Source organism: Mastigoproctus giganteus, chromosome 12 (genome assembly GCF_048544385.1).
Source record: "Mastigoproctus giganteus isolate SK-2022 chromosome 12, ASM4854438v1, whole genome shotgun sequence".
Lineage (NCBI taxonomy): Eukaryota > Metazoa > Arthropoda > Arachnida > Uropygi > Thelyphonidae > Mastigoproctus > Mastigoproctus giganteus.
Genome location: NC_143586.1, coordinates 3,931,816 through 3,957,605, shown reverse-complemented (window position 1 = coordinate 3,957,605; position 25,790 = coordinate 3,931,816). Strand labels below are relative to the sequence as shown.

General features: G+C 37.4%; 1 protein-coding gene across 1 annotated transcript in view; it reads right to left on the bottom strand.

The window, feature by feature from the left end:
* Sirt7 (sirtuin 7) overlaps positions 1 to 25,790 on the bottom strand; it is a 177,318-nt gene that overhangs the window by 13,144 nt on the left and 138,384 nt on the right. Inside the window, exons 7-8 of the mRNA XM_090386586.1 lie at positions 13,639 to 13,759; positions 13,162 to 13,228 (exon numbers count right to left, since the gene is read on the bottom strand). Coding sequence (XP_090242712.1) covers positions 13,162 to 13,228; positions 13,639 to 13,759 — 188 coding nt within the window. The remainder of the gene's footprint in view (positions 1 to 13,161; positions 13,229 to 13,638; positions 13,760 to 25,790) is intronic.

The window sequence follows — 25,790 nt, the reverse complement described above, 5'->3', positions numbered from 1 at the left end:
AGGTGCCCCGTCATGTTGACACCAAATGTTGCGTCTCACATTTGCTGGAACATCGTGAAGTAATCCTGGTAGAACTTGTTCAAGAAAGATCTGATATTTAGCAGAGTTCATGCAGGATGGTAACAGGTATGGGCCGACTAAGCAGTCACCGACCAACCTGCCCACACATTTATTGCGAAGCGATGTTGTGCCGCATGGGGGTGCAGACACTGTGTGGGTTGTCGTGAGACCACACATGAGTATTGTTCTGATTGAATAAGTCTTCCTGAGTGAAATAAGCCTCATCCGTGAACAAAACATTGAAATTTTCCCTCTCGCGAACTGATGAACAGCACCATCTACCGACTTACGGTGATGTTTCCGGTTATGGGTTCCTATGCGATTCACATTCCTTTAGATGTTACCTACCTCCCCTAAACGTTTGTACCATTATTTTTGAGACACCCTGTATAATCAAATTGACAGAATGCATTACATTAAAATATATACTAATAATACCTCGATCAGCGTGGTATTTTTTGGCATGAATTGACCATGCTATGTGAGGTATTCCTGTGTGTGTGTGTGTGTGTGTGTGTGTGTGTGTGTGTGTGTGTGTGTGTGTGTGTGTGTGTACACACACACTTTATTCACACATGAGGAGTTATTACGGCATGACGGTATTCGGCAAGGGGAATGCCAGAGGTGTATTCAACTCTAGCAGTAAGCTACAGAATCTTGAAATAACTGGGAGTAAAGTGGAGGAGAAACTGTTGAAGATAAACACAAGAAAGGCACCCGGGGTGGATGGGATCTATCCAGTTATATTAAAGGAGGCAGCAAAGGAAGTAAGCAAACCCTTAGCCATAATTATGAGTTTCCTTGGACTCAGGGGAGGTACCCATAGACTGGAAATATGCAAATGTGACCCCAATTCACAAAGGAGGATCAAAGGCTGACACAAGTAATTATAGACCTGTGAGCTTAACTTCTGTTCCAGGAAAATTAATGGAGGCACTGGTTAAAGAAGCACTGCAGGATCATTTAGACAAGACTTCAGATATAGCTCAGACACAGCATGGTTTTGTTAAGGGGAAGTCTTGCCTGACCAATTTGATTGGATACTATGATGCAGTCACAAAAGAACTGGATGCAGGGAATAACTTTGATATTATATACTTGGATCTTAGAAAGGCTTTTGATACTGTTGCACATGGAAGGCTGCTGCACAAATTGGAGCAATGTGACATTGGAGGCAAATTGCTGCTATGGATAAAGGGGTGGTTGAGGGGGAGAAGACAGAGTGGTAATCAATGGACACTGCTCATCGTGGACTAATGTTATTAGTGGAGTCCCTCAGGGCTCAGTGTTGGGTCCATTATTGTTTTCTGTATTTATAAATGATATTGATGATGGTATATCAAGCTTAATGTCCAAGTTTGCAGATGATACAAAGGTTGGCAGGGTTGTCAAGGACACTACTGACACTATGCTGCTGCAACAGGATCTGGAAAGGTTGAGCAGATGGGCTGAGAGATGGCAAATGAAGTTTAACATTGACAAATGTAAAGTACTACACATGGGAAACAGCAACCCCAGAGCAACGTATCAACTCTGTGATACTACACTGACAGTGGTAGAGAATGAAAGGGACTTGGGGGTGGTTGTGCAGGCAGATATGAAGTTCTCTGAGCAGTGCAGACGGGCTGCAAGAGTAGCTCATGGAGTATTGTCAATGATATACAGGAATTTTTCCAGCAGGGATAAGGAGGTGATTATTCCATTGTATAAGGCAATGGTCAGGCCACACCTAGAGTACTGTATACAGGTCTGGAGGCCTCATTTCAAGAAGGATGTAGAGCTGCTGGAACGAGTACAGAGAAGGGCAACAAGATTAGTGAATGGAACAAAGGGGTGCTCTTACGAAGAAAGGCTTAAGTTTTGCAAATTACAGTGTCTGGAGACTAGGCACCAGCGAGGTGATCTGACAGAGGTGTATAAAGCCTTGAATGGTTTAAGCATGCTCAATGCTGATGGGGTTCTTCCTCTAGCTCAGAAAAATCACCTGAGAGGGCATAAATTCAAATTGAGGAAAGACAGATGTAGGATAGACGTGCGGAAATTTGCCTTTAGCCAGCGGGTGGTTGGTTGGTGGAACAGACTCCCATCCCTTGTGGTGGAGGTTGATAGCCTAAATAAGTTTAAGGCTCAGCTGGACAGGTATTTTGAACGAACAGAGGGGTGAAGTGGAAGTGGGGTTTTTTTTTTTGGCTGATGCTGCATAAGCTTGCTTTCTTGCATCAAATGCCTCTACTAATGCTAATGCTATATAATCAAGAATAATGATATAGAGAAGCTATAATGATATGGGGGGGGGGGGGGAATTAAGTTTGAAATTAGATAAGTCTGAATTACAATAACATAACTTATGGATCAGGGACACTGCTGTAGCAAAACGTACCCTACAGCCATAATGTGTATATGCAGAGCTTTTTTTTGACGGTATGCAACGGTACAGCGTACCGGCACCTTTATTAACAGTGACGTGTGACATATTAAAAAGACTAAAGCAGCTTATTGAGGTGAAATTTCGAAGTGCACTTCGAAAATTGTAATATTCCGTAAATTTTTTTTACATGTTTATCTACTATTCAAATAAGCTTAAAATTATTTAACTAAATTTACGTTTTTTAGTGTCTATTGTTAAGATATTTTCTATATAAAACTGTATAACCATTTTTATAATTCTAAATTGCTCAGTCGGACCTCTGTTTAATTATTTTGAATTGCCCTTGGAAGTTACATTTAAAATAATTTCCATTGAGTGAGAAAATTTTCATATGGCGAATAGGTTAGGAAAGAACTAACTCAGTAGGCACTGTTCGCATTTCTGGCCTTCAGGCAATTAGTGCTGCTGAGTGAATTAAGAGAGCTAAGGGGATTACCATTCTATAATTTAGTGGTACCTGGTAAAACCCTTCACGTTTTATGGATCACCTTCACGTAATATCACAGCTAATGGAGAAAGCAAATGAATACAAAACACCATTATGCCTGGCATTTGTGGATTATGAAAAGGCATTTGACTCCATACAGCATAAGGCAATGTTTCGGGCACTGGAAAGACAAGGCATAGATACTCCATATATTATGATTTTGAAGAAAATATATGAGAGTGCTACATCCTTTATTAGACTAGACAAAGACAGTAGCAAATTTAAAATCGAGAAAGGAGTTCGACAAGGAGACACAATATCTCCGAAGCTGTTTACTGCTGCCCTTGAGGAAGCTTTCAGAAGATTAGACTGGTCGCAGAAAGGAGTCAATGTGAACGGAGAGTACCTAAACCATTTACGATTTGCAGATGACATTGTGGTCATAAGCCACGATCCCAAAGAATTAGAGGAAAATCTTAATCAGTTATGCACAGTTAGTAAGGATTTTGGCCTAAAGATGAATATGGCTAAAACAAAAGTAATGATGAACAAGTATGCCACGGAAAGGGAAATAATGATTGAAGGAGCAGTAATTGAAAAGGGGGAGTCATATACTTATCTGGGACAAGTTATTAGCTGTAATAATGATAAATGGCTGGAAGTCAAGAGAAGAATAAATTTTGGATGGATAGCATTCAGGAAATATAGTCATATACTGAAGAGCAATATTCCAGTTTGTCTGAAACGTAAAATAATGAACCAATGTATACTCCCCACCATGACTTATGGAAGTGAAACTTGGGCACTCGCCAAAAGAATGGAAGAGAAGCTGAGAACTACACAGCGAAGAATGGAACGAATTATATTGGGAATCAGACTGTTAGATAAGAAGAGAAACACATGGATTAGGCAGAAACTCAAGTAAAGGACATTCTTATCAAAACTAAAGAACTAAAATGGTCTTGGGCAGGACACATAGCTCAAAGACATGATAACAGATGGACTAAGAAAATAACAGAATGGTACCCAAGAGGAGCTAGAAGAAAACCTGGAAGACAAAGGCGGAGATGGATAGATGAAATTCATGAGTTTGTGGGTAGTAAACAGATGGCCAGTGCTCAAAACGGAAGGAACTGGAAAGTTGCTGTAGAGGCCTTCATCATGCAGTGGATTGAAAATGGCTGATGATGATGATGGTAAAACCCACAGAGAAGTAAGATATGTTACTACTCTGTGGTAAAACATCCGACCACCTATCCCACATACAGAGAAGTCGCGATGGTCAACAGTGAGCAGATCAAGGTGTATTCCCAATGGACTTTGGCCCACCTTCTACTGCCGTGGTGTCCAACCTTTTCCCGTACAGGTGCCATATTCAAAAAAGCTCAAAGTTAGATTTCTTTAGTGTGTTACATTTTCCATATCTTGTTGTGTGTAAAAGTAAAATTGAAAATATTCGAAAATTTTATTAAGTACAATACACAATTACATTTACTGAACAAAACATTTAATGAGAATTTTTTTTCATAATTAACAAAATTTAAAATGCTTTTTTACTTAACTTTCCTTGCGGACCGTAGGTTGCACACCTTCATGAAGCAACTGTAAGCGCCCTGTTCGAGAATTAGGACGGAGTAATTTCGTTTACCCCTACAAATAATTATCTGTTGTTTCGCGGAAGTGTGTTATCCACATTTTTCCGTATCTCTGTTTACATGGTCACAGTACCTGAATATCCGAATGACAATGACATTTTCAAAAAAAAAAAAATAAATAAAAATTCAAAATTAAGAACTAGTGACAATACCGATGACGAGAGAAGGAAAACGAAGACAACGAAGGTATTAAACCTTCTAAGCATGAATTGTTGGCATTTGGTGAAAATGAAGTTAGAAAATTGTCAATTAGGTAACAGTTAAATGCAATTCGTGGATTTCGGGGGGTACCTATTTGAAAAGATGGTTTTGGAAGAATTGAAAAATTTGATGGATGCTCTGAGTATGATACCAGTTTCATTGAGTGAACGTGAACGAGGATTTTCACAAATGAATCTGATTGTCAGCCCAACCAGAGCTTTTTTGATGACAAAAACACTTTCTTCACTACTGTTTCTTAAAATTGTAGGCCCACCGCTGACCCGCTTCAATCCCGCAAAATATGTCAATTTGGGGCTGCTTCGGAAAGGTCATTCAGCAAGAGACACACAAAGAGGAAGAAAAGAAGTTGGCATAGGGTGTTGGATGAGAACTTAATAAAAATTTGGAATATTCTACAAAAACTTTATTATAAAATTATTTTTACTTATGTTATTTATTTTTACTTATTATTTTTAGGGGCCATAGTTTAACGAAGGACCCTTAAAATGTCACTCGGTTGTCTGCCTGTCTGTCCGTCTGTTACAGCATTGTATCTCTGGAACCACTGAACCTACTGACTAGAAATTTTGCATGGGTTTGCACATTAAGTGGGCCAACATAACGCCATATTGATCATTGTTGACAAAAATTTGTCTGAGAAATGGAGGGGGGGGGGTAAATGTGGGGGGATAAAAACGTTGTCCACAACCTATAGCTACACCATTGGAAAGAGCTCAATGAGTATATTTAAAATATAATTTTAAAATATTTTTAAAATTAAAAATGGCGGCATCAGACAGGAAAATGTAAGTAATTTTTGTGTCCCCCCTCTATTTCCGTTCCTAACGGAGCTGAAAATTTAAAAATCATATTAACTATGCATTATTCGATGCTTATCAAGGAAAAACTATTGCGATTGAAATCATCTATCATTTATTTTTGTGTTAAAATTAGTTCAAAATCTTTTTTTTTGTTGCACTTCAATAGCGTGCTTCTTTTTCAATTCCTACTATTAGTTCACACTCTCCCTATATATATTTATATATCTTGTCAAATTTTCAATCATTAATAAAATACTTTTTATTCATCCACTCAAGTTCAAATAAATTTTTTTAAACTTGTAGTGGATGACACTTGATGTTAATACAGTTTTTTTCAAATATTAATTCATTAATTAAATTTAATTAATTAATTTTAGTTTTAATTTTAGGGAGAAAAAAATTTCTCTTATATAAGATATTTAGCAGGATATAAATTTAGGAATAAAATTGAAATCAACAGGCAGTAGCTCAATCGGTAAAATGCAAGGATTTCAGTATTTTTCACGTGAAGGTGAAGAATGCGAGTTCAATTCTTGCGAAAATCAATTATTTTTTGATACATTTTTGTTATTCATCCACTCAAGTTCAAATACATTTTTTTAAACTTGTAGTGGATGACACTTGATGTTAATACAGTTTTTTCAAATATTAATTCATTAATTAAATTTAATTAATTAATTTTAGTTTTATATGGGAGAAAAAAATTTCTCTTATATAAGATATTTAGCAGGATATAAATTTAGGAATAAATACCATCAGTGGCGAAGCATGTAGATCGCTGGAAAAAAATTTCTTTTTCAGATTCTTTTTTCATTCTGGGTTCTAGTCGGAGTCAAGGAGGGAACAAAATGGAAAATGAAACATGTGAATAAAAATAATAGTCCAACACCATATATAGAAAGGAAAATGGAAAATTGCAAGGAAATTCGTGTTCTATTTTGCCACTTAATATTGTGATTCTGTCATATGTATATACATATTTATATTAATTGTAATTATTTAATAAAAAGTAACTATATATAAGATATTTAGATATTTAGCAGGATATAAATATAAGATATTTAGCAGGATATAAATTTAGGAATAAATACCATCAGTGGCAAAGCATGTAGATCGCTGGAAAAAAATTTCTTTTTCAGATTCTTTTTTCATTCTGGGTTCTAGTCGGAGTCAAGGAGGGAACAAAATGGGTTGTGTTAGGGTAGCTAAGAATAGAAACAGGTGCAGGTATACTTGCGTGTACACCAATGCTAGGAGTTTAGTAAATAAATTTGATGAATTTGAGGTATTGCTCAAAACATCAAGGGCAGATATTGTTGGGATATCAGAGATGTGGTGTCACACAGATATAAGGGATGCAGAACTGCAATTTGGGGAGTACAACGTCTACAGAAAGGATAGACAGGATAGGAAGGGGGGAGGGGTTATGCTATTAGTTAAGAAACACATAAAATCCAAGGAAGTGAAGCCAGTCGACATCGCCGGACAGTGCAGTGTTGAGTCGGTTTGGTGTGACATAAGCATTGGGAGATCAAAATTGAGAGTAGGAGTGTGCTATAGGCCTAATGACTCTGATGAGTATAATAAGGAACTGTACAGGGAAATAGAGTGGGCCAGTAAATCAGAGAGTCTTATAATGGGAGATTTTAATTTCCCAGATATTGACTGGAATTTGGGGGCTGGTTACTCACACACTAGCAGGGCTTTTGTGGATTTATTGGATGACTGTTTTCTACATCAGCATGTTCGGGAGGCAACTAGAGGGAGTAATACTCTTGATTTGATTATCAGCAGTGATTCTTCATGCATTAAGAATCTGCAGATAAACGAACCACTAGGTGGCAGTGATCAGTGTGCTGAAGTGGGATCTACTCAAAGAGGTAACTACCATTAGGGGTAAAGGGAAGGGTTATTGCTTCCGTAAAGGCGACTACGATGGACTGAGACAGTATTTAAATTCTATACAGTGGGACCAACTGATGATGTTACCAACAGCAAATTCAAAATGGGAAGCATTCAAAGAACTTATCTTGGAAGCTACTAGGCTTTACATACCAACTAAGAAATATTGTTCAAGGTTTAGGCCAAAATGTATGTCAGATGAACTAATGAGGCATATGGCAGAGAAGAAAAATGCATGGGATACTTACAAATTAACACATGACACAGAAGCCTATGATAGATACAAGTTGATATGCAACCAAGTTACAAAGGAGGTTAGGCAGGCAAAGGCAGATTACGAGAAATCCTTGGCAAGGGATGCAAAGAAAAACAGCAAAGAGTTCTTTACTTATGTTAACTCTAGAAGGAAGGGGATGAATCAGATTGGTCCACTTGATATTGATGGGTCAACTGTTGATGATCCTGCTCAGGTAGCTAACAAACTAAATGAATATTTTGCATCGACATTCACACATGAGGAGTTATTCAGCAAGGGGAATGCCAGAGGTGTATTCAACTCTAGCAGTAAGCTAGAGAATCTTGAAATAACTGGGAGTAAAGGGGAGGAGAAACTGTTGAAGATAAATACAAGAAAGGCACCTGGGGTGGATGGGATCTATCCAGTTATATTAAAGGAAGCAGCAAAGGAAGTAAGCAAACCCTTAGCCATAATTATGAGAGCTTCCTTGGACTCCGGGGAGGTACCCATAGACTGGAAATGTGCAAATGTGACCCCAATTCACAAAGGAGGATCAAAGGCTGACACAAGTAATTACAGACCTGTGAGCTTAACTTCAGTTCCAGGAAAATTAATGGAGGCACTGGTTAAAGAAGCACTGCAGGATCATTTAGACACGACTTCAGTTATAGCTCAGACACAGCATGGTTTTGTTAAGGGGAAGTCTTGCCTGACCAACTTGATTGGATATTATGATGCAGTCACAAAAGAACTGGATGCAGGGAATAACTTTGACATTATATACTTGGATTTTAGAAAGGCTTTTGATACTGTTGCACATGGAAGACTGCTACACAAAATGGAGCAGTGTGACATTGGAGGCAAATTGCTGCTATGGATAAAGGGGTGGTTGAGGGGGAGAAGACAGAGAGTGGTAATCAATGGACACTGCTCATCGTGGACTAATGTTATTAGTGGAGTCCCTCAGGGCTCAGTGTTGGGTCCATTATTGTTTTCTGTATTTATAAATGATAATGATGATGGTATATCAAGCTTAATGTCCAAGTTTTCAGACAATACAAAGGGTGGCAGGGTTGTCAAGGACACTACTGACACTATGCTGCTGCAACAGGATCTGGAAAGGTTGAGCAGATGGGCTGAGAGGTCGCAAATGAAGTTTAACATTGACAAATGTAAAGTACTACACATGGGAAACAGCAACCCCAGAGCAACGTATCAACTCTGTGGTACTACACTGACAGTGGTAGAGAATGAAAGGGACTTGGGGGTGGTTGTGCAGGCAGATATGAAGTTCTCTGAGCAGTGCAGACGGGCTGCAAGAGTAGCTCATGGAGTATTGTCAATGATATACAGGAATTTTTCCAGCAGGGATAAGGAGGTGATTATTCCATTGTATAAGGCAATGGTCAGGCCACACCTAGAGTACTGTATACAGGTCTGGAGGCCTCATTTCAAGAAGGATGTAGAGCTGCTGGAACGAGTACAGAGAAGGGCAACAAGATTGGTGAATGGAACAAAGGGGTGCTCTTACGAAGAAAGGCTTAAGTTTTGCAAATTACAGTGTCTGGAGACTAGGCACCAGCGAGGTGATCTGATAGAGGTGTATAAAGCCTTGAATGGTTTAAGCATGCTCAATGCTGATGGGATTCTTCCTCTAGCTCAGAAAAATCACCTGAGAGGGCATAAATTCAAATTGAGGAAAGACAGATGTAGGATAGACGTGAGGAAATTTGCCTTTAGCCAGCAGGTGGTTGGTTGGTGGAACAGACTTCCATCCCTTGTGGTGGAGGCTGATAGCCTAAATAAGTTTAAGGCTCAGCTGGACAGGTATTTGGAACGAACAGAGGGGTGAGGTGGAAGTGGGTTTTTTTTTTTTTTTGGCTGATGCTGCATAAGCTTGCTTTCTTGCATCAAATGCCTCTACTAATGCTAATGCTAACTAAAATAAAATTCTTTGTTGACCTAAGTAAGAATTGACTTTAAAAAATTTTTTTTTATATTACTTGTTACTAAGTAACTCTCCTTTTAGTGACAAAAAAGTTGCTAAATAGTTAGTTAATAATTCTATAAAGGTCATTTATAAATTTTGTGCAAGAAGTATTTTTTAACAATTTTCAAAACTGGGGTTGTCCCGGCAAGGAGGTACTCAGAGAGCCAGTGTTGAGGCAGCGGTGGTGGGGAGGCGCCTATGCGGAGTCTTGCAGGATCCTCACCTGCTAGTCGCTTCTCCCAAGACTTTAATCGCTTCTGCAGGAAGAAGTCTGAGTCGCTTCTCGTACCCTTGGTATTTCCAACAACTGGAAAGACTTAAATAGACACGTTTCTGTTATTTCCTAAGTTTTAGGCCAAGCCGGGGTACTAGAAACATTTTTCAGTTACCATAAAGCTCTCTATTTGAGATACTACACTAACGACAATTCGTGTCATCCTGAGTGCCCGGCACTCAGTAGTTGACCGATTTATTTACTTATTTTATTCCCATTTTACTTATTTTTCTATATATACTTGAATAAATTTATACTTAATAAACTGTATTAATATACTAAATTTGTTGTTCTTATTCCAAAAACATTACTACGAAAGTAAATATCAGGGAAAAAAATTTTTTAGAGTACTTTTCATATCCTTTTAATTTTCACTTTTTCCTGATAGCAAAGAATGAGTACCGGCACCTATTTTTTTTTTTTACAAAAAAAGCACTGTGTATATGTATATATAAAATATTTTAAATATAAAAAATTGTAGGTATAACGTGTTAAAGAGCTTAATGTATAGAATTAAAACTAATGAATATACCGTATACCCTGGGAGTGATATATGTTGTGAAACTTTTTCAAATTTTTTGAAAAGACGACCTTGATCGTTTTTTCAAAAAAATTTTGGTATTTTTTCAATTTTTGCAATTCTTATCGTTTTATTTTCGGGTTCATTCCCCCCACTCCTTCTTTCATATCATATATCGCTCCCAGGGTATACGGTATATTTATTAGTTTTAATTCTATACATAAAGCTCTTTAACATGTTCTACCTAATTTTTTATACTTAAAATATTTTATATATACATACATTACAGGAATTTTTTTCTTCTTTTTTTATCTGTGTGTGTGTATATATATATATATATATATATAAAATCATACATATATTTGAATAACGTTTAAAACAGCTGGCAACTGAATCTTTCATAATAAAAATAAAATAAAAAAAGTACAGCAAATATCAGAGGCAGCAAAAAGAATATTCCTCTACATGATGCTTGAAATATAACTATAAAAATAAATTAAAATAAGAATTAAAAATAATGCCAGCAGCATGGCAAGACAAGAGCAAAAATAATCAAAATTAAACATGATGATCAAACCAACCGTGAAGGAAGAGAGGGGTAACAAGAGTAAAAATATTGCAGCAGAAACTCTCTAAGATAATTTAGAACATCTAAATGCAAGGATCATAAAATAATACACCTCTATTAGATCACCTCGCCGATGCCTAATCTCCAGGCTCTGTAATTTGCAAAACTTAAGCCTTTCTTCATAAGAGCAACCCTTTGTTCCATTCACTAATCTTGTTGCCCTTCTCTGTACTCGTTCCAGCAGCTCTACATCCTTCTTGAAATGAGGCCTCCAGACCTGTATACAGGTCTGGAGGCCTCATTTCATTGGTCAGGCCACACCTTGAGTACTGTATACAGTACTCAAGGTGTGGCCTGACCAATGCCTTATACAAGGGAATAATCACATCCCTGTCCCTGCTAGAAAAATTCCTGTATATCATTGACAAGATACCATGAGCTACTCTTGCAGCTCGTTTGCACTGCTCAGAGAACTTCATATCTGCCTGCACAATTACCCCCAGGTCCTTTTCATTCTCTACCACTGTCAGCGTAGTACCACAGAGTTGATACGTTGATCTGGGGTTACTGTTTCCCATATGTAGTACTTTACATTTGTCAATGTTAAACTTCATTTGTCACCTCTCAGCCCATCTGCTCAACCTTTCCAGATCCTGTTCCAGCAGCATAGTATCAGTAGTGTCCTTAACAACCCTGCCAACCTTTGTATCGTAGCAAATTATATTAATAATTGCAATGTCTTTAAAATAGGTACCTGCCTAGGTTGCAGACATTCCAAAGAGATCTTATTGAGGTATTTAAGGCTACAAATGGATTGAGTAAGCTAAATGCGGATGGCATGTAACCTTGCACTTACTCAGACATATTGGGAGGCATAAATCTAAACTGAGGAATGATGGCTGAAGGACAGATATTTGCTTTCAGCCAGTGGATAGTTGATTGTTGGAACAAACTTCAATCTGGAATTTGTGGGGATGGACAAGTGATTTAGGAAGTGCTTTTTTTTCCAATTCTGTATAAGCTTGCATCCTTTCATCACTTGTCACTACTAATAATATCTTTTCCTTTTTTCTTGTGTCACCCTTTTCAATTTCTTAGTTTTTACAACAAATGTCATTATTTTGAAGTACAGAAGTTCTTCACCAAACATAGAAGGCCACGACTATCACCCTCTGCCCATTTCCATTGAGTGTTCTATCAATGCCTTTCCTTAGTCTTCACTTTGTTTTATTTCATTGTTCATAGTTTTGTTTTAGCATTTAAAGAATTGATTTTTGTTTGCATTTTTCTCTTATTTTTGTAAATTAGTATTTTTCTTTCTCTATTATTCCACCTCTTTAGGCCTGATGATGTTATTCAGTTAGGTAACAAATAAATCATCAAATATGGTTATTAGGTACCAGTATTATGACAGTTATATTGCTATTATATTTTTGTTTTACTTTATAACTATTCAAATGAACATATATAATATTTACACATGGTTTATAGTGAATTTCTTTTTATTAAAACCATTTGCTATGAGCACTGTTCTTCTGAAATGTCATCTGTAATTTCAGCTCTGTCTTCTAAACTACTCCAAATACAAGTATCAATTGATTAGTACCCATTCACACTTCAACTTCAAAGCAAAATTTGGAAGTGAGCCTTTATTTGTTTTTTATACTTGTTTAAGTTAGTTATAAAACTTGTTTAAACTTTTATACTCATTTATACTTGCTTGTTGAAAGCCTTTCCTGGAGAAATTAAGTCCAAAGGTAAACTTCTGATTTATTAATCCTTGACTCGTTTTGGGAATTGTGCTTCATACATCCAGATACAATTAATTACAGTCACATGCTAATGAAGTATTCTTCACTAGTGATAGCAGAAAATTTAAGAGATAAGACTGGTAAAAAACTAATCTGAATCTGACAAAATGCTCACAGTCTCTTCTGTAGTTTGTCAACTGAAATTTTTTCTATGCCTGTTCTAGGCATGAACAAATATTCTGCTTGTGTGTAAATCACAATAAAACTAAGAATATCTAATTTTAATTAAATTTTCTGAAGATTCCATTAAGTACTGCACAACTTACCTATTATAGTTTGGCACTGTTAAATCCAAATGATACATCACCTGCTTCATAACATCATCACACTTTCCTGAAATATAGTTGAAGTTTTATTTAATATTAGTAATAAATGCTGCATGTACTGTTTTAAGTAATTTAACTTTAGGAATTCTAATAATAAAGTGTACAAATTCTTCTACAAGACAAGTTTTAAAAAATGTTGTTTCATAGGAGCGTTATTAAAAAAAATTTACAATTATTGGCCTCAAGCAACTTTGTTGTTTCAAAATTGCTTTTATTCAGTTTTTTTTTTTTTTAAATATACACTTCTGAGTGCCTTTTTTCTGTACCAAAAAAAATAGGTTATGTTAGTTGTCCAGCTAAATGACTTTTTCATTGCTGTCATGATAACAATTACATGAAATTGTTTACCATCATTATTTCATGTCAGTGAGTTGTTCTATACAAGTTTTCTAATAAAAATTAATAAAACTTACATACCATTTATTTTTAAAGTTGCCTGACAATCTTTTGGAGTCCACTGGAGATTGACTATATATAACTGTGGTCGTTGTCTATGAGGTTTGACGTTTCCCCACAGACAAGAATATCTTTTTAGTACCTAGGTAAAAAAATACAATTAATGATAACACTGGTCAACAAAATGACACTTTTTTTTTTTTTTCATAAAAAATGTAAATTTTCAAAACCAGTTTTATACACTGATTTAAAATATGCTCTTGGTCTTTTCCCTAGTATGTGTAGTTTTCATATGATTGCTGATAATAACAGATGTTAATTCATATGGATTAATATGCTTCAAGGCCAGTCATGTCTGATGTTACAATCTGCAGTAAAATGGCTATACCACAGGCATGGGAAACAACATTTTGTGAACTCTTCTTGCAAACCTATTAACATACCAATGACTGAGGTCACTGGAGATATTCCATTGATGAGTGCTGTATTGAATTGTCTTGAGTAGTTTCTTCATGTAGTATATCTCCTTTTAGTTGAGCAAAGTAGGCAATGAGGATGGATGGCTTTAAGTTCCCTTTTTTCACTGCTTTCACTGCGAGGACTAATAAACAGTCACCAATCAAGGTGCAATGTGTACTTCTGACAATTCTCTTAAAGCTCTATTGACATCCTGGCAATAGCAGAGCAGATCATTTACTATAAAGAATGTTGCCAAAACTTTTCTTTTTTTGAGAGGCACTTTGACATTCTCCTTAACCAAGTCTTTCTGCCTTGGTCTTGAGGTGAGAAGTTCAGCTTTATCTTTGGAGAGTACTACATCTCTAATGAGATCAACTCATCAGGGGTAAAGAGCTTTGGTTCCAATGTCTCTTAGTCAGGTGTGATCAAGAGACATTGGAGATCGGCTGAAGTTCAGGTCTCCACCAATTATAATTTCATCTTCTAAAGAATCTATTCAATGCTATGGAGGTAACCGAATTAGCAAATTGCCATCAGAAAATCTTGTGCTTAATTCACTGAGAATTTAGTTACATTCACATTAATGGTCTTCTGGATTCCATTTGGTTCCATTCAAACAAACAGTACAAATAACATGTAGTGCCTTATTCACTAGAAGACAGCCAAAGTAGTATAACCAGTAAATTTTCCAAATATCTGTCATGATGGTATGTATGAATGGTATTTCCTAACTAAACTATTTTGCAATTTAGTTAGGAAAGGGCCATATATGTAACAGAATTTGCTAGTGTGATTTTTACACTTTCAAGGCAACAATGAAAGTGTTTCAGTAATTCATGGAAATCTCACCTGATATAATTTGTAATCAAATAATTAAATTATGAAATAACAAGGATATATAGATATATTCAAACAATTATATAAATATTAATGTATAAACAATAATAATAAATAAATAATAATTACATTCATGCTAAGAAAGTTAGAGAAAAACTGAAAAAATTTGGAACCAGCATCCAAAAATCTACTCGTTCACTTTTTTTTTCCCCCCCAATTAAAATTATTTGTTGACCTGTGTACTCACTCTTACTCTCTCTCTCACACACACACACACACACTTAAATTTAATGAGACAGTTACACATAGAGTCAGAGGACATTAGCATTAGTAGAGACACACGATGAAAGAAAGAAAGCTTACACAGCATCAGCAAAAAAAAAAAAAAAACCTTCCTATTTCACTGATCCATTCATTCCAAATGTTTGCTAGTTCTGCCTTGAATTTATTTAAGCTATCAACTTCAACAACAACAGATGGAAGTTTGTTCCAGCAATCAACTACCAGCTGGCTAAAGGCAAACTTCCACACATCTGTTCTACAACTGTCTTTCCTCAGTTTGAATCTATGCCCCCTCAGGTTTATAATCTGAGCAAGAGGAAGAATACCCTCAGCATTAAGCCTGCTCAATCCATTCAAGGCCTTATACATCTCAATCGGATTGCCTCACAGGTGCCTACTCTCTCTCGAAGCCACAATTTGCAGAACTTAAGCCTTTCTTCATAAGAGCACCGCTTTGTTCCCTTCACCAGTCTTGTTGCCCTTTTCTGTACTCATTCTAGCAACTCTACATCCTTGCTAAAATTAGGCTTCCAGACCTGTATGCAGTACTCAAGGTGTGGCCTAACCATTGCCTTATACAAGGGGATAATCACCTCCTTTGCAAAATTCCTGTATATCATTGACAAGACCCCATGACCTACTCCAGCAGCCTGTCTGCACTGTTCAGAAAACTTCATATCTGATTGCACAATTACCCCAAGGTCTCTTTCATCCATCACTACCCTGAGTGTAACACCACATAGTTGGTACATTAACCTGGGATTACTGCTACCCATATGCAGTACTTTGCATTTGTCAATGTTAAACTTCAGTTGCCACTTCTCAGCCCATCTACCCAATTTTCCAGATCCTGTTGCAGCAGCATATTGTCATTACTGTTATTAACAACCCTGCCAACTTTTGTATCATCTGCAAACTTTGACATTAAGCTTGATATACCTTCATCAATATCATTGATAAATATACAAAACAACAATGGGCCCAACACCGAACCCTGAGGGACACTAATAATAAAATTAGTCCACGTAGAGGCAGTACCCATTGACCACCACTCTGTCTTCTCCCACCCAACCATCCTTTTATCCATTGTAGCAACTTACCCTTAATGCCATACTGCTCCAATTTGTATAGTAGTCTTCCATGTGCAACAGTATCAAAGGCTTTCCTGAAATCCAAATATATGATATCAAAATTATTTTTTGCATCCAGCTCGTTTGTGGCCACATCATAGTATCCAATCAAATTGGTCAGACAAGCCTTCCCCTTGACAAACCCCTGCTGTTGTTTGTAGGCTTTACGGCGCAATGGCAGCAAAGGCCATAATGCGCCTAAGTATGGTGATGTTAAATACCTAGTTATATCTGCATAGATATTCAATTTATACTGCATTGTATAAATTGAATATTTATACAATTATAAATATTCAATTATCTGTTTGAAGAAACCAAAAATTTCGGTTACATGTGGCGTGTCTGCTAGGAGGTCAGAAATTCTGAAAGAGGTGTTTATCATGGAAAATTAGGTAAACATAGCTTGTCGATCATTATTTGAGGACAAACCCCTGCTGTGTCTGAAATATTGCTGCAGTCTTGTCTAAATGATCTTGCAATTCTTCTTTTATTTTCCCTGGAACAGAAGTCAAACTAACATAGGATAAATAGGATAGGTAACATAGGTAACATAAATACACAAAAGTAAAGGTAATCTCTTAACATTTTACTTTGCAAATATCTTGGCAATATTCATAATCCTGCTACATATGTGCTTAGTGTTTTTTCATTAATTAAGCAACTATATTGTCCTTAAGGTCCTTCTGTGGTGTGTATTGGAAGTAGGGCAGTATCAAAAAAAGTACCTGGATGTAAAGAAGAATATACCAACCTTTCATAGAAATACCCCAATAATGCTGTATTCATTTTGCAACTACTCCTACAGAAAATGCCCCATAATACTACATTTATTTTGCAGTCCAAAGAGCTGCAACATAAATGATTCCTTCTATGGTAATGTGGTTCAAGAGAGGAGAAAAATAAATCTGATTTTGATCACAATCCCATTTGGAAAAAAATTGAGCAGAGTGGCATCCACTATCTTCCACTGCCAATCCAGAAGTTAGAAAGCTTCATTATGATCTGGATGATGCTTGTTTAATTGTGTAGAAATTAAATATTCATTTCAGCATACAAATATTTTGGGTACTTTTCACAGTATATCCAAAACTGCAATTAAGAACAAAATAGATTCTTTCTAATGGCTCTGAGTGACAATAATAAGAACCTTTCACCTTCTCATGACCCACTCTACTGGTTATGATCTACCTGACAATGGAGACCACTGCCTTAAGTTTTTCTATACAGTTAACTGCTATGTGATTTCATGTTGATTCCTCATTTGTATGAGGAAAACTCGTACAAATCTCTGCACTGTTTCTAAATTAATATTCTGTCCTCATGAATTCTTGCCTTTGCTTAAATATCCTTCCGTTCTTCACTTCTCAAACTACAAGAAGGTGAATCCTTCTTAAATGTGTTTCAATAGAGAAGCTGTGTGGATGGAAATGATCAGGTTAGGATGGGTTTTGTGAAGCCAAAATATCTCAGAAAAGGACTTTTCTAATTCACAAAGTTCAATTTCTTTTCATTCACCTCTGATCTGAAGGCAGTCCTATTCATTTTGTATTTTACTTAATAACAGAATCCCAAAGTGGATTTAGAAATGATGTTCCTAAATATGCGATTAGTTTAATATATTAAATGTTCTGGATGTAAGGTTTCTCAACATTAGAGGCAATAAAATTGCTACTTTTAAAATGTGCATTAAAATATTTGAATTAATCCCGATTTCAATCTCATTTTAACTGATAATTCCCATGTGCATTTAGTTTAATGCATTAGATAACATGCTCAACATACTAAAATACTGGTGAATTATTTCATAACTACTAATGAAAGGGAAAAAAAAAAAAAAAAAGAGTGAAAAAGTTAAGGATACAAACTGTCAGTCCACCCCCACTCCCCCAAGTTAAAGGTGAGGAAGGTAAATAAATTAAAAATAATTAAACAGTGACTACACATAATTAATGAAATAGTTAATTAAATGTTATATTTTTATAAAAAAAAAAACTTAATTTAACTTTACTTGAGAACCTCATGCCTAGTTCCAATCCCCTTCCAACCTGGGAGGTGAGTGGAGGGGAAAAGTGGCATAAGACTGCTCAGAAGAATTACAGTTTAATAATGATCTATAAGTTTAATATTGAGTACTGTTTGTAAAAGTGAGGGAATAATGCTATGGCAGAAAAAAATTAAAGACTAACAGAAATAGAATAAGAAAAACATTATAAGTTAAGGTAAATGCATCCATTACATCTAAATATTATTGTGTTGTCTGGCCTGAGAGAATCTGCTCTGTTGATGGGACTATCTTCTGGGAGGTATGGAAGTGTTAGGTGGGTCGGAAAACTGCTAGATTGGGGGGTGATACAAGGATTAATAGATTAACAGTAGCCACTGGCAGAGGAGAAAGTGATTCTTGCACTGCTTCTATTGGAATGAGCAGCAGCCTGGAAAATAAGATGCAGGATATTTCAGAGACTGCTGGGAATCATGGGGGGTACAAGTAAACACATGGGTTGTGTTAGGATGGCTAAGAGGAAGAGCAGGTGCATGTATACTTGCGTGTACACCAATGCTAGGAGTTTAGTAAATAAATTTGATGAATTTGAGGTATTGCTCAAAACATCAAAGGCAGATATTGTTGGGATTACAGAGACGTGGTGTCACGCAGATATAAGGAATGCAGAACTGGAATTTGGGGAGTACAATGTCTACAGAAAGGATAGACAGGATAGGAAGGGAGGAGGGGTTATGCTATTAGTTAAGAAACACATAAAATCCAAGGAAGTGAAGCCAGTCGACATCGCTGGACAGTGCAGTATCGAGTCAGTTTGGTGTGACATAAGCATTGGGAGATCAAAATTGACAGTAGGAGTGTGCTATAGGCCTAATGACTCTGATGAATATAATAAGAAACTGTACAGAGAAATAGAGTGGGCCAGTAAATCAGAGAGTCTTATAATGGGGGATTTTAATTTCCCAGATATTGACTGGAATTTGGGGGCTGGTCACTCACACACTAGCAAGGCTTTTGTGGATTTATTGGATGATTGTTTTCTACATCAGCATGTTCGGGAGACAACTGGAGGGAGTAATACTCTTGATTTGATTATCAGTAGTGATTCTTCATGCATTAAGAATCTGCAGATAAATGAACCACTAGGTGGCAGAGATCACAGTGTTCTGACGTGGGATTTACTCAAAGAGGTAACTACCATTAGGGGTAAAGGGAAGGGGTATTGCTTTCTTAAAGGTGACTACGATGGACTGAGACAGTATTTAAATTCTATTCAGTGGGATCAACTGATGATGTTACCAACAGCAAATTCAAAATGGGAAGCATTCAAAGAACTTATCTTGGAAGCTACTAGGCTTTACATACCAACTAAGAAATATTGTTCAAGGTTTAGGCCAAAATGGATGTCAGATGAACTAATGAGGCATATGGCAGAAAAGAAAAAGGCATGGGATACATACAAATTAACACGTGACACAGAAGCCTATGATAGATACAAGTTGATCTATAACCAAGTTACAAAGGAAGTTAGGCAGGCGAAGGCAGATTACGAGAAATCCTTGGCAACCGATGCGAAGAAAAACAGCAAAGAGTTCTTTACTTATGTAAACTCTAGAAGGAAGGGGATGAATCAGATTGGTCCACTTGATATTGATGGGTCAACTGTTGATGATCCTGCTCAGGTAGCTAACAAACTAAATGAATATTTTGCATCGACATTCACACATGAGGAGTTATTCAGCGAGGGGAATGCCAGAGGTGTATTCAACTCTGGCAGTAAGCTAGAGAATCTTGTAATAACTGAGAGTAAAGTGGAGGAGAAATTGTTGAAGATAAACACAAGAAAGGCACCTGGGGTGGATGGGATCTATCCAGTTATATTAAAGGAGGCAGCAAAGGAAGCAAGCAAACCCTTAGCCATAATTATGAGAGCTTCCTTGGACTCAGGGGAGGTACCCATGGACTGGAGATGTGCAAATGTGACTCCAATCCACAAAGGAGGATCAAAGGTTGACACAAGTAATTATAGACCTGTGAGTTTAACTTCTGTTCCAGGAAAATTAATGGAGGCACTGGTTAAAGAAGCACTGCAGGATCATCTAGACAAGACTTCAGTTATAGCTCGGACACAGCATGGTTTTGTTAAGGGGAAGTCTTGCCTGACCAATTTGATTGGATACTATGATGCAGTCACAAAAGAACTGGATGCAGGGAATAACTTTGATATTATATACTTGGATCTTAGTAAGGCTTTTGATACTGTTGCACATGGAAGACTGCTGCGCAAATTGGAGCAGTGTGACATTGGAAGGAAATTGCTGCTATGGATAAAGGGGTGGTTGAGGGGGAGAAGACAGAGAGTGGTAATCAATGGACACTGCTCATCGGGGACTAATGTTATTAGTGGAGTCCCTCAGGGTTCAGTATTGGGTCCTTTATTGTTGTCTGTATTAATAAATGATATTGATGATGTTACATCAAGCTTAATGTCCAAGTTTGCAGACAATACAAAGGTTGGCAGGGTTGTTAAGGACACTACTGATGCTATGCTGCTGCAACAGGATCTGGAAAGGTTGAGCAGATGGGCTGAGAGGTGGCAAATGAAGTTTAACATTGACAAATGTAAAGTACTACATATGGGAAACAGCAACTCCAGAGCAACGTATCAAATCTGTGGTACTATACTGACAGTGGTAGAGAATGAAAGGGACCTGGGGGTGGTTGTGCAGGCAGATATGAAGTTCTCTGAGCAGTGCAGATGGGCTGCAAGAGTAGCTCATGGTGTATTGTCAATGATATATAGGAATTTTTCTAGCAGGGATAAGGTGGTGATTATTCCCTTGTATAAGGCAATGGTCAGGCCACACCTAGAGTACTGTATACAGGCCTGGAGGCCTCATTTCAAGAAAGATGTAGAGCTGCTGGAACGAGTACAGAGAAAGGCAACAAGATTAGTGAATGGAACAAAGGAGTGCTCTTACGAAGAAAGGCTTAAGTTTTGCGAATTACAGTGTCTGGAGACTAGGCACCAGCGAGGTGATCTGATAGAGGTGTACAAAGCCTTGAATTGTTTGAGCATGCTCAATGCTGATGGGATTCTTCCTCTTGCTCAGAATAATCACCTGAGAGGGCAAAAATTCAAATCGAGGAAAGACAGATGTAGGATAGAAGTGCGGAAATTTGCCTTTAGCCAGCGGGTGGTTGGTAGGTGGAACAGACTTCCATTCCTTGTCGTGGAAGTTGATAGCCTAAATAAGTTTATGGCTCAGCTGGACAGGTATTTCGAACGAACAGAGGGGTGAAGTGGAAGTGGTTATTTTTTATTTATTTATTTTACTTTATTTTTTTTTGGCTGATGCTGCATAAGCTTGCTTTCTTGCATCAAATGCCTCTACTAATGCTAAATGGGTATGGTTTCAACCAAGTGGTTAGATATAGGAAATGGAGTTAGGATCTTGTAATTTGAAAGGATTCTGTTTTTGAACAGATAAAAATATTCTTCTCTGAATGTTCTTATATTCTTTTCTTTGATGGAGCTGGATCTGAATTTCTTTATGATATATTTCTCTTTTTTCTGAAATAATGATCCATGGAAAGAACTGAAGCTGAGCCATCTCCAAGACTAGCTTGAGGGCGAGAGTTTCCTGTACGGACGTGCCTTTCTGCCGCTACTGGAACAGAGAAGTTTTTTCTGATTTATTTTCTGCTTTATTAGTTTAAATTGACATATTAACTTATTTCTAGAGTAGCTTTATATTCCTATTTACGGTACTTAAAGTTAAAGTAACTTAGATAGAGATTTGTAGGTATTACTTAGTATCGGAAAGGGTATCAAATACACGTGTTTACCGTTCATAGACAGCCGCCATTGTTACGTGAACATTAATCAGTAAATCTATTAATCTTGTCGAACTTCATTGGCAATTAAATTGTACTTTTAACTATACATATAACCACATAGGTTACGGAACATAAATAATTAGTAAAAATAAATAATTAATACATAACTTGATACGGAAGTTATATAAAGGGACTTCGTAGATAACACTCGTTACTGAAACGCGACACAGCATATCCGGAATTCGATAGCATTAGCTTTGTATAGTATAGTGCATAATATAATATTGTCAATTATTCAGTAAATCTATTAATCTTGATAAACTTCATTGTCAATTAAATTGTATTTTTAACTCTATAAATATATATAACGACTTAATCGTAACAAATAATTAATACATAACTAGAGTGCTACACGTGATACGGAAGTTGTATAAAGGGAACACTAGATACCGAAAAAAAAAAAAAAAAAAACAATATATATATATATATAATATAACTTAAGGATTTAATTTTTGTTTTAATTTTATTGAATTAAATTGGAATCATGACTCTAACCAGAGCAGCAAAGCAAAAGGCTCAAGCTAATGGGAGTGCTGTGGTTCAGGGGAGAACTGAGGGGGCCAGTTGCCCTCTGAATCACAGTCTATTAAAATGCACTGTTTGCTTGATGTTTGCGGAGCAGTTGGGTACGGGACATGATACTGCCAAGGGGGATGTCTTTGTGTGTGCACGATGTAAGGAGTGCAAGGAAATCAGGCGACAACTCAGCGTTGTTATGGGCCTTTATGAGAGCTTGAAGGACAGGGTGGATGCCCTCGAAGGAAATAAATTGAGGGGCCCATCAAGCTCTCAGCTGCCCACATCAACGCCAGAGCTTGCACTTGGTCATCAGGCAACACAGAAGCAGCCCCCTAGGCAGAATGCGCTGGTCCCACAGGAACTAGTAGTTGTTGGTGACTCTATTGTCAGGGAAACGGGGAACATGCTTTGTAAAAAGGATAGGTGGAATAGGACCAGGGTATGTCTGCCAGGGGCAAAGGTTGATGACGTTGTAGAGCGGATATCATCTTTTAAGGGCACAAAAGGTGATATAGTTGTACACGTTGGCACGAATGATATTAAGAGTAGGAGACCGGCGGAATTACTTAGCAAGTACAGGTCACTGCTGAAAAAAAGCCGTGAATTAGGGTTGAACTTGAAAGTGTCTGCAATTCTGCCCAGACACGATAGGAGGGAGTATATGATGAGAGCCTTGTCGATCAATTCGGCCCTGGAGGGATTGTGCAAGGCTCAAGGGGTAGAATTTTTTTCAGCCTGGACTGTACTTGTTAACAGGAGAGATTGCTTCTACAGGGATGGGATACACTTAAATAGAAAGGGTGCAAGAATTTTTGCTGATGCTGTCGAGGCAGTGTTAGGTGGGTCGGAAAACTGCTAGTTGGGGGGGATACAAGGACTAATAGATTAACAGTAGCCACTGGCAGAGGTGGAAGTGATTCTTGCACTGCTTCTATTGATATGAGCAGAAGTCTGAAAAACAAGATGCAGGATATTTCAGAGACTGCTGGTAGTCATTGCGGTACAAGTAAACACATGGGTTGCGTTAGGGTAGCAAAGAATAGAAACAGGTGCATGTATACCTGCGTGTACACCAATGCTAGGAGTTTGGTAAATAAATTTGATGAATTTGAGGTATTGCTCAAAACATCAAAGGCAGATATTGTTGGGATATCAGAGACGTGGTGTCACACAGATATAAGTAATGCGGAACTGGAATTTGGGGAATACAATGTGTATAGAAAGGATAGACAGGACAGGAGGGGAGGAGGGGTTATGCTATTAATTAAGAAACACATAAAGTCCAAGGAAGTGAAGCCAGTTGACATCGATGGACAGGGCAGTGCCGAATCAGTTTGGTGTGACATAAGCATAGGGAAATCAAAATTGAGAGTAGGAGTGTGCTATAGGCCTAATGACTCTGATGAGTATAATAAGATATTGTACAGGGAAATAGAGTGGGCCAGTAAATCAGAGAGTCTTATAATGGGGGATTTTAATTTCCCAGATATTGACTGGAATTTGTGGGTTGGTCACTCGCACACTAGCAAGGCTTTTGTGGATTTATTGGATGATTGTTTTCTACATCAGCATGTTCGTGAGGCAACAAGAGGGAGCAATACTCTTGATCTGATTATCAGTAGTGACTCTTCGTGCATTAAGAACCTGCAGATAAATGAACCACTAGGTGGCAGTGATCACAGTGTGTTGAAGTGGGATTTACTCAAGGAGGTAACTACCATCAGAGGTAAAGGGAAGGGTTTTTGTTTTCGTAAAGGCGACTATGATGGTCTGAGACAGTATTTAAATTCTGTACAGTGGGACCAACTGATGATGTTACCAACAGCAAACTCTAAATGGGAAGCATTCAAGGAACTAATCTTGGAGGCTACCAGGCTTTACATACCAACTAAGAAATATTGTTCAAGGTTTAGGCCTAAATGGTTGTCAGATGAACTAATGAGACATGTGGCAGAGAAGAAAAATGCATGGGATACATATAAATTAATGGGTGACATGGAAGCCTATGATAGATATAAGTTGGTCTGTAACCAAGTCACAAAGGAGATTAGGCAGGCAAAGGCAGACTACGAAAAATCCTTGGCAAAGGATGCAAAGAAAAACAGAAAAGAGTTCTTTACATACTTGAACTCGAGAAGGAAAGGGATGAATCAGATTGGTCCACTGGATATTGATGGTTCAACAGTTGAGGATCCTGCTCAGGTGGCTAACAATCTAAACGAGTATTTTGCATCTACATTCACGCATGAGGAGTTATTCAGGAAGGAGAATGATGTAGGTAAAGTAAACATTGGCAGTGAGCTGGATGATTTTGTAATAACTGAGAGGAAAGTGGAGGAGAGATTGTTGAGGATAAACATAAAAAAGGCACCTGGGGTGGATGGGATCTATCCAGTTATATTAAAGGAGGCAGCAAAGGAAGTATGCAAACCCCTAGCCATAATTATGAGAGCTTCTTTGGACTCAGGGGAGGTACCCATAGACTGGAGATGTGCAAATGTAACCCCAATTCACAAAGGAGGATCAAAGGCTGACACAAGTAATTATAGACCTGTTAGTTTAACTTCTGTTCCAGGTAAATTAATGGAGGCACTGGTTAAAGAAGCACTGCAGGATCATCTAGACAAGAATTCAGTTATAGCTCAGACGCAGCATGGTTTTGTTAAGGGCAGGTCTTGCCTGACCAATTTGATTGGATACTATGATGTAGTCACAAAAGAACTGGATGCAGGGAATAACTTTGATATTATATATTTGGATCTTAGAAAGGCTTTTGATACTGTTGCACATGGAAGACTGCTGCACAAATTGGAGCAGTGTGGCATTGGAGGCAAATTGCTACTATGGATAAGGGGATGGTTGAGTGGCAGAAGACAGAGAGTGGTAATCAATGGACACTGCTCAACGTGGACTAATGTTATTAGTGGAGTTCCTCAAGGTTCAGTGTTGGGTCCGTTGTTGTTTTCGGTGTTTATGAATGATATTGATGATGGGATATCAAGCTTAATGTCCAAGTTTGCAGATGATACAAAGGTTGGCAGGGT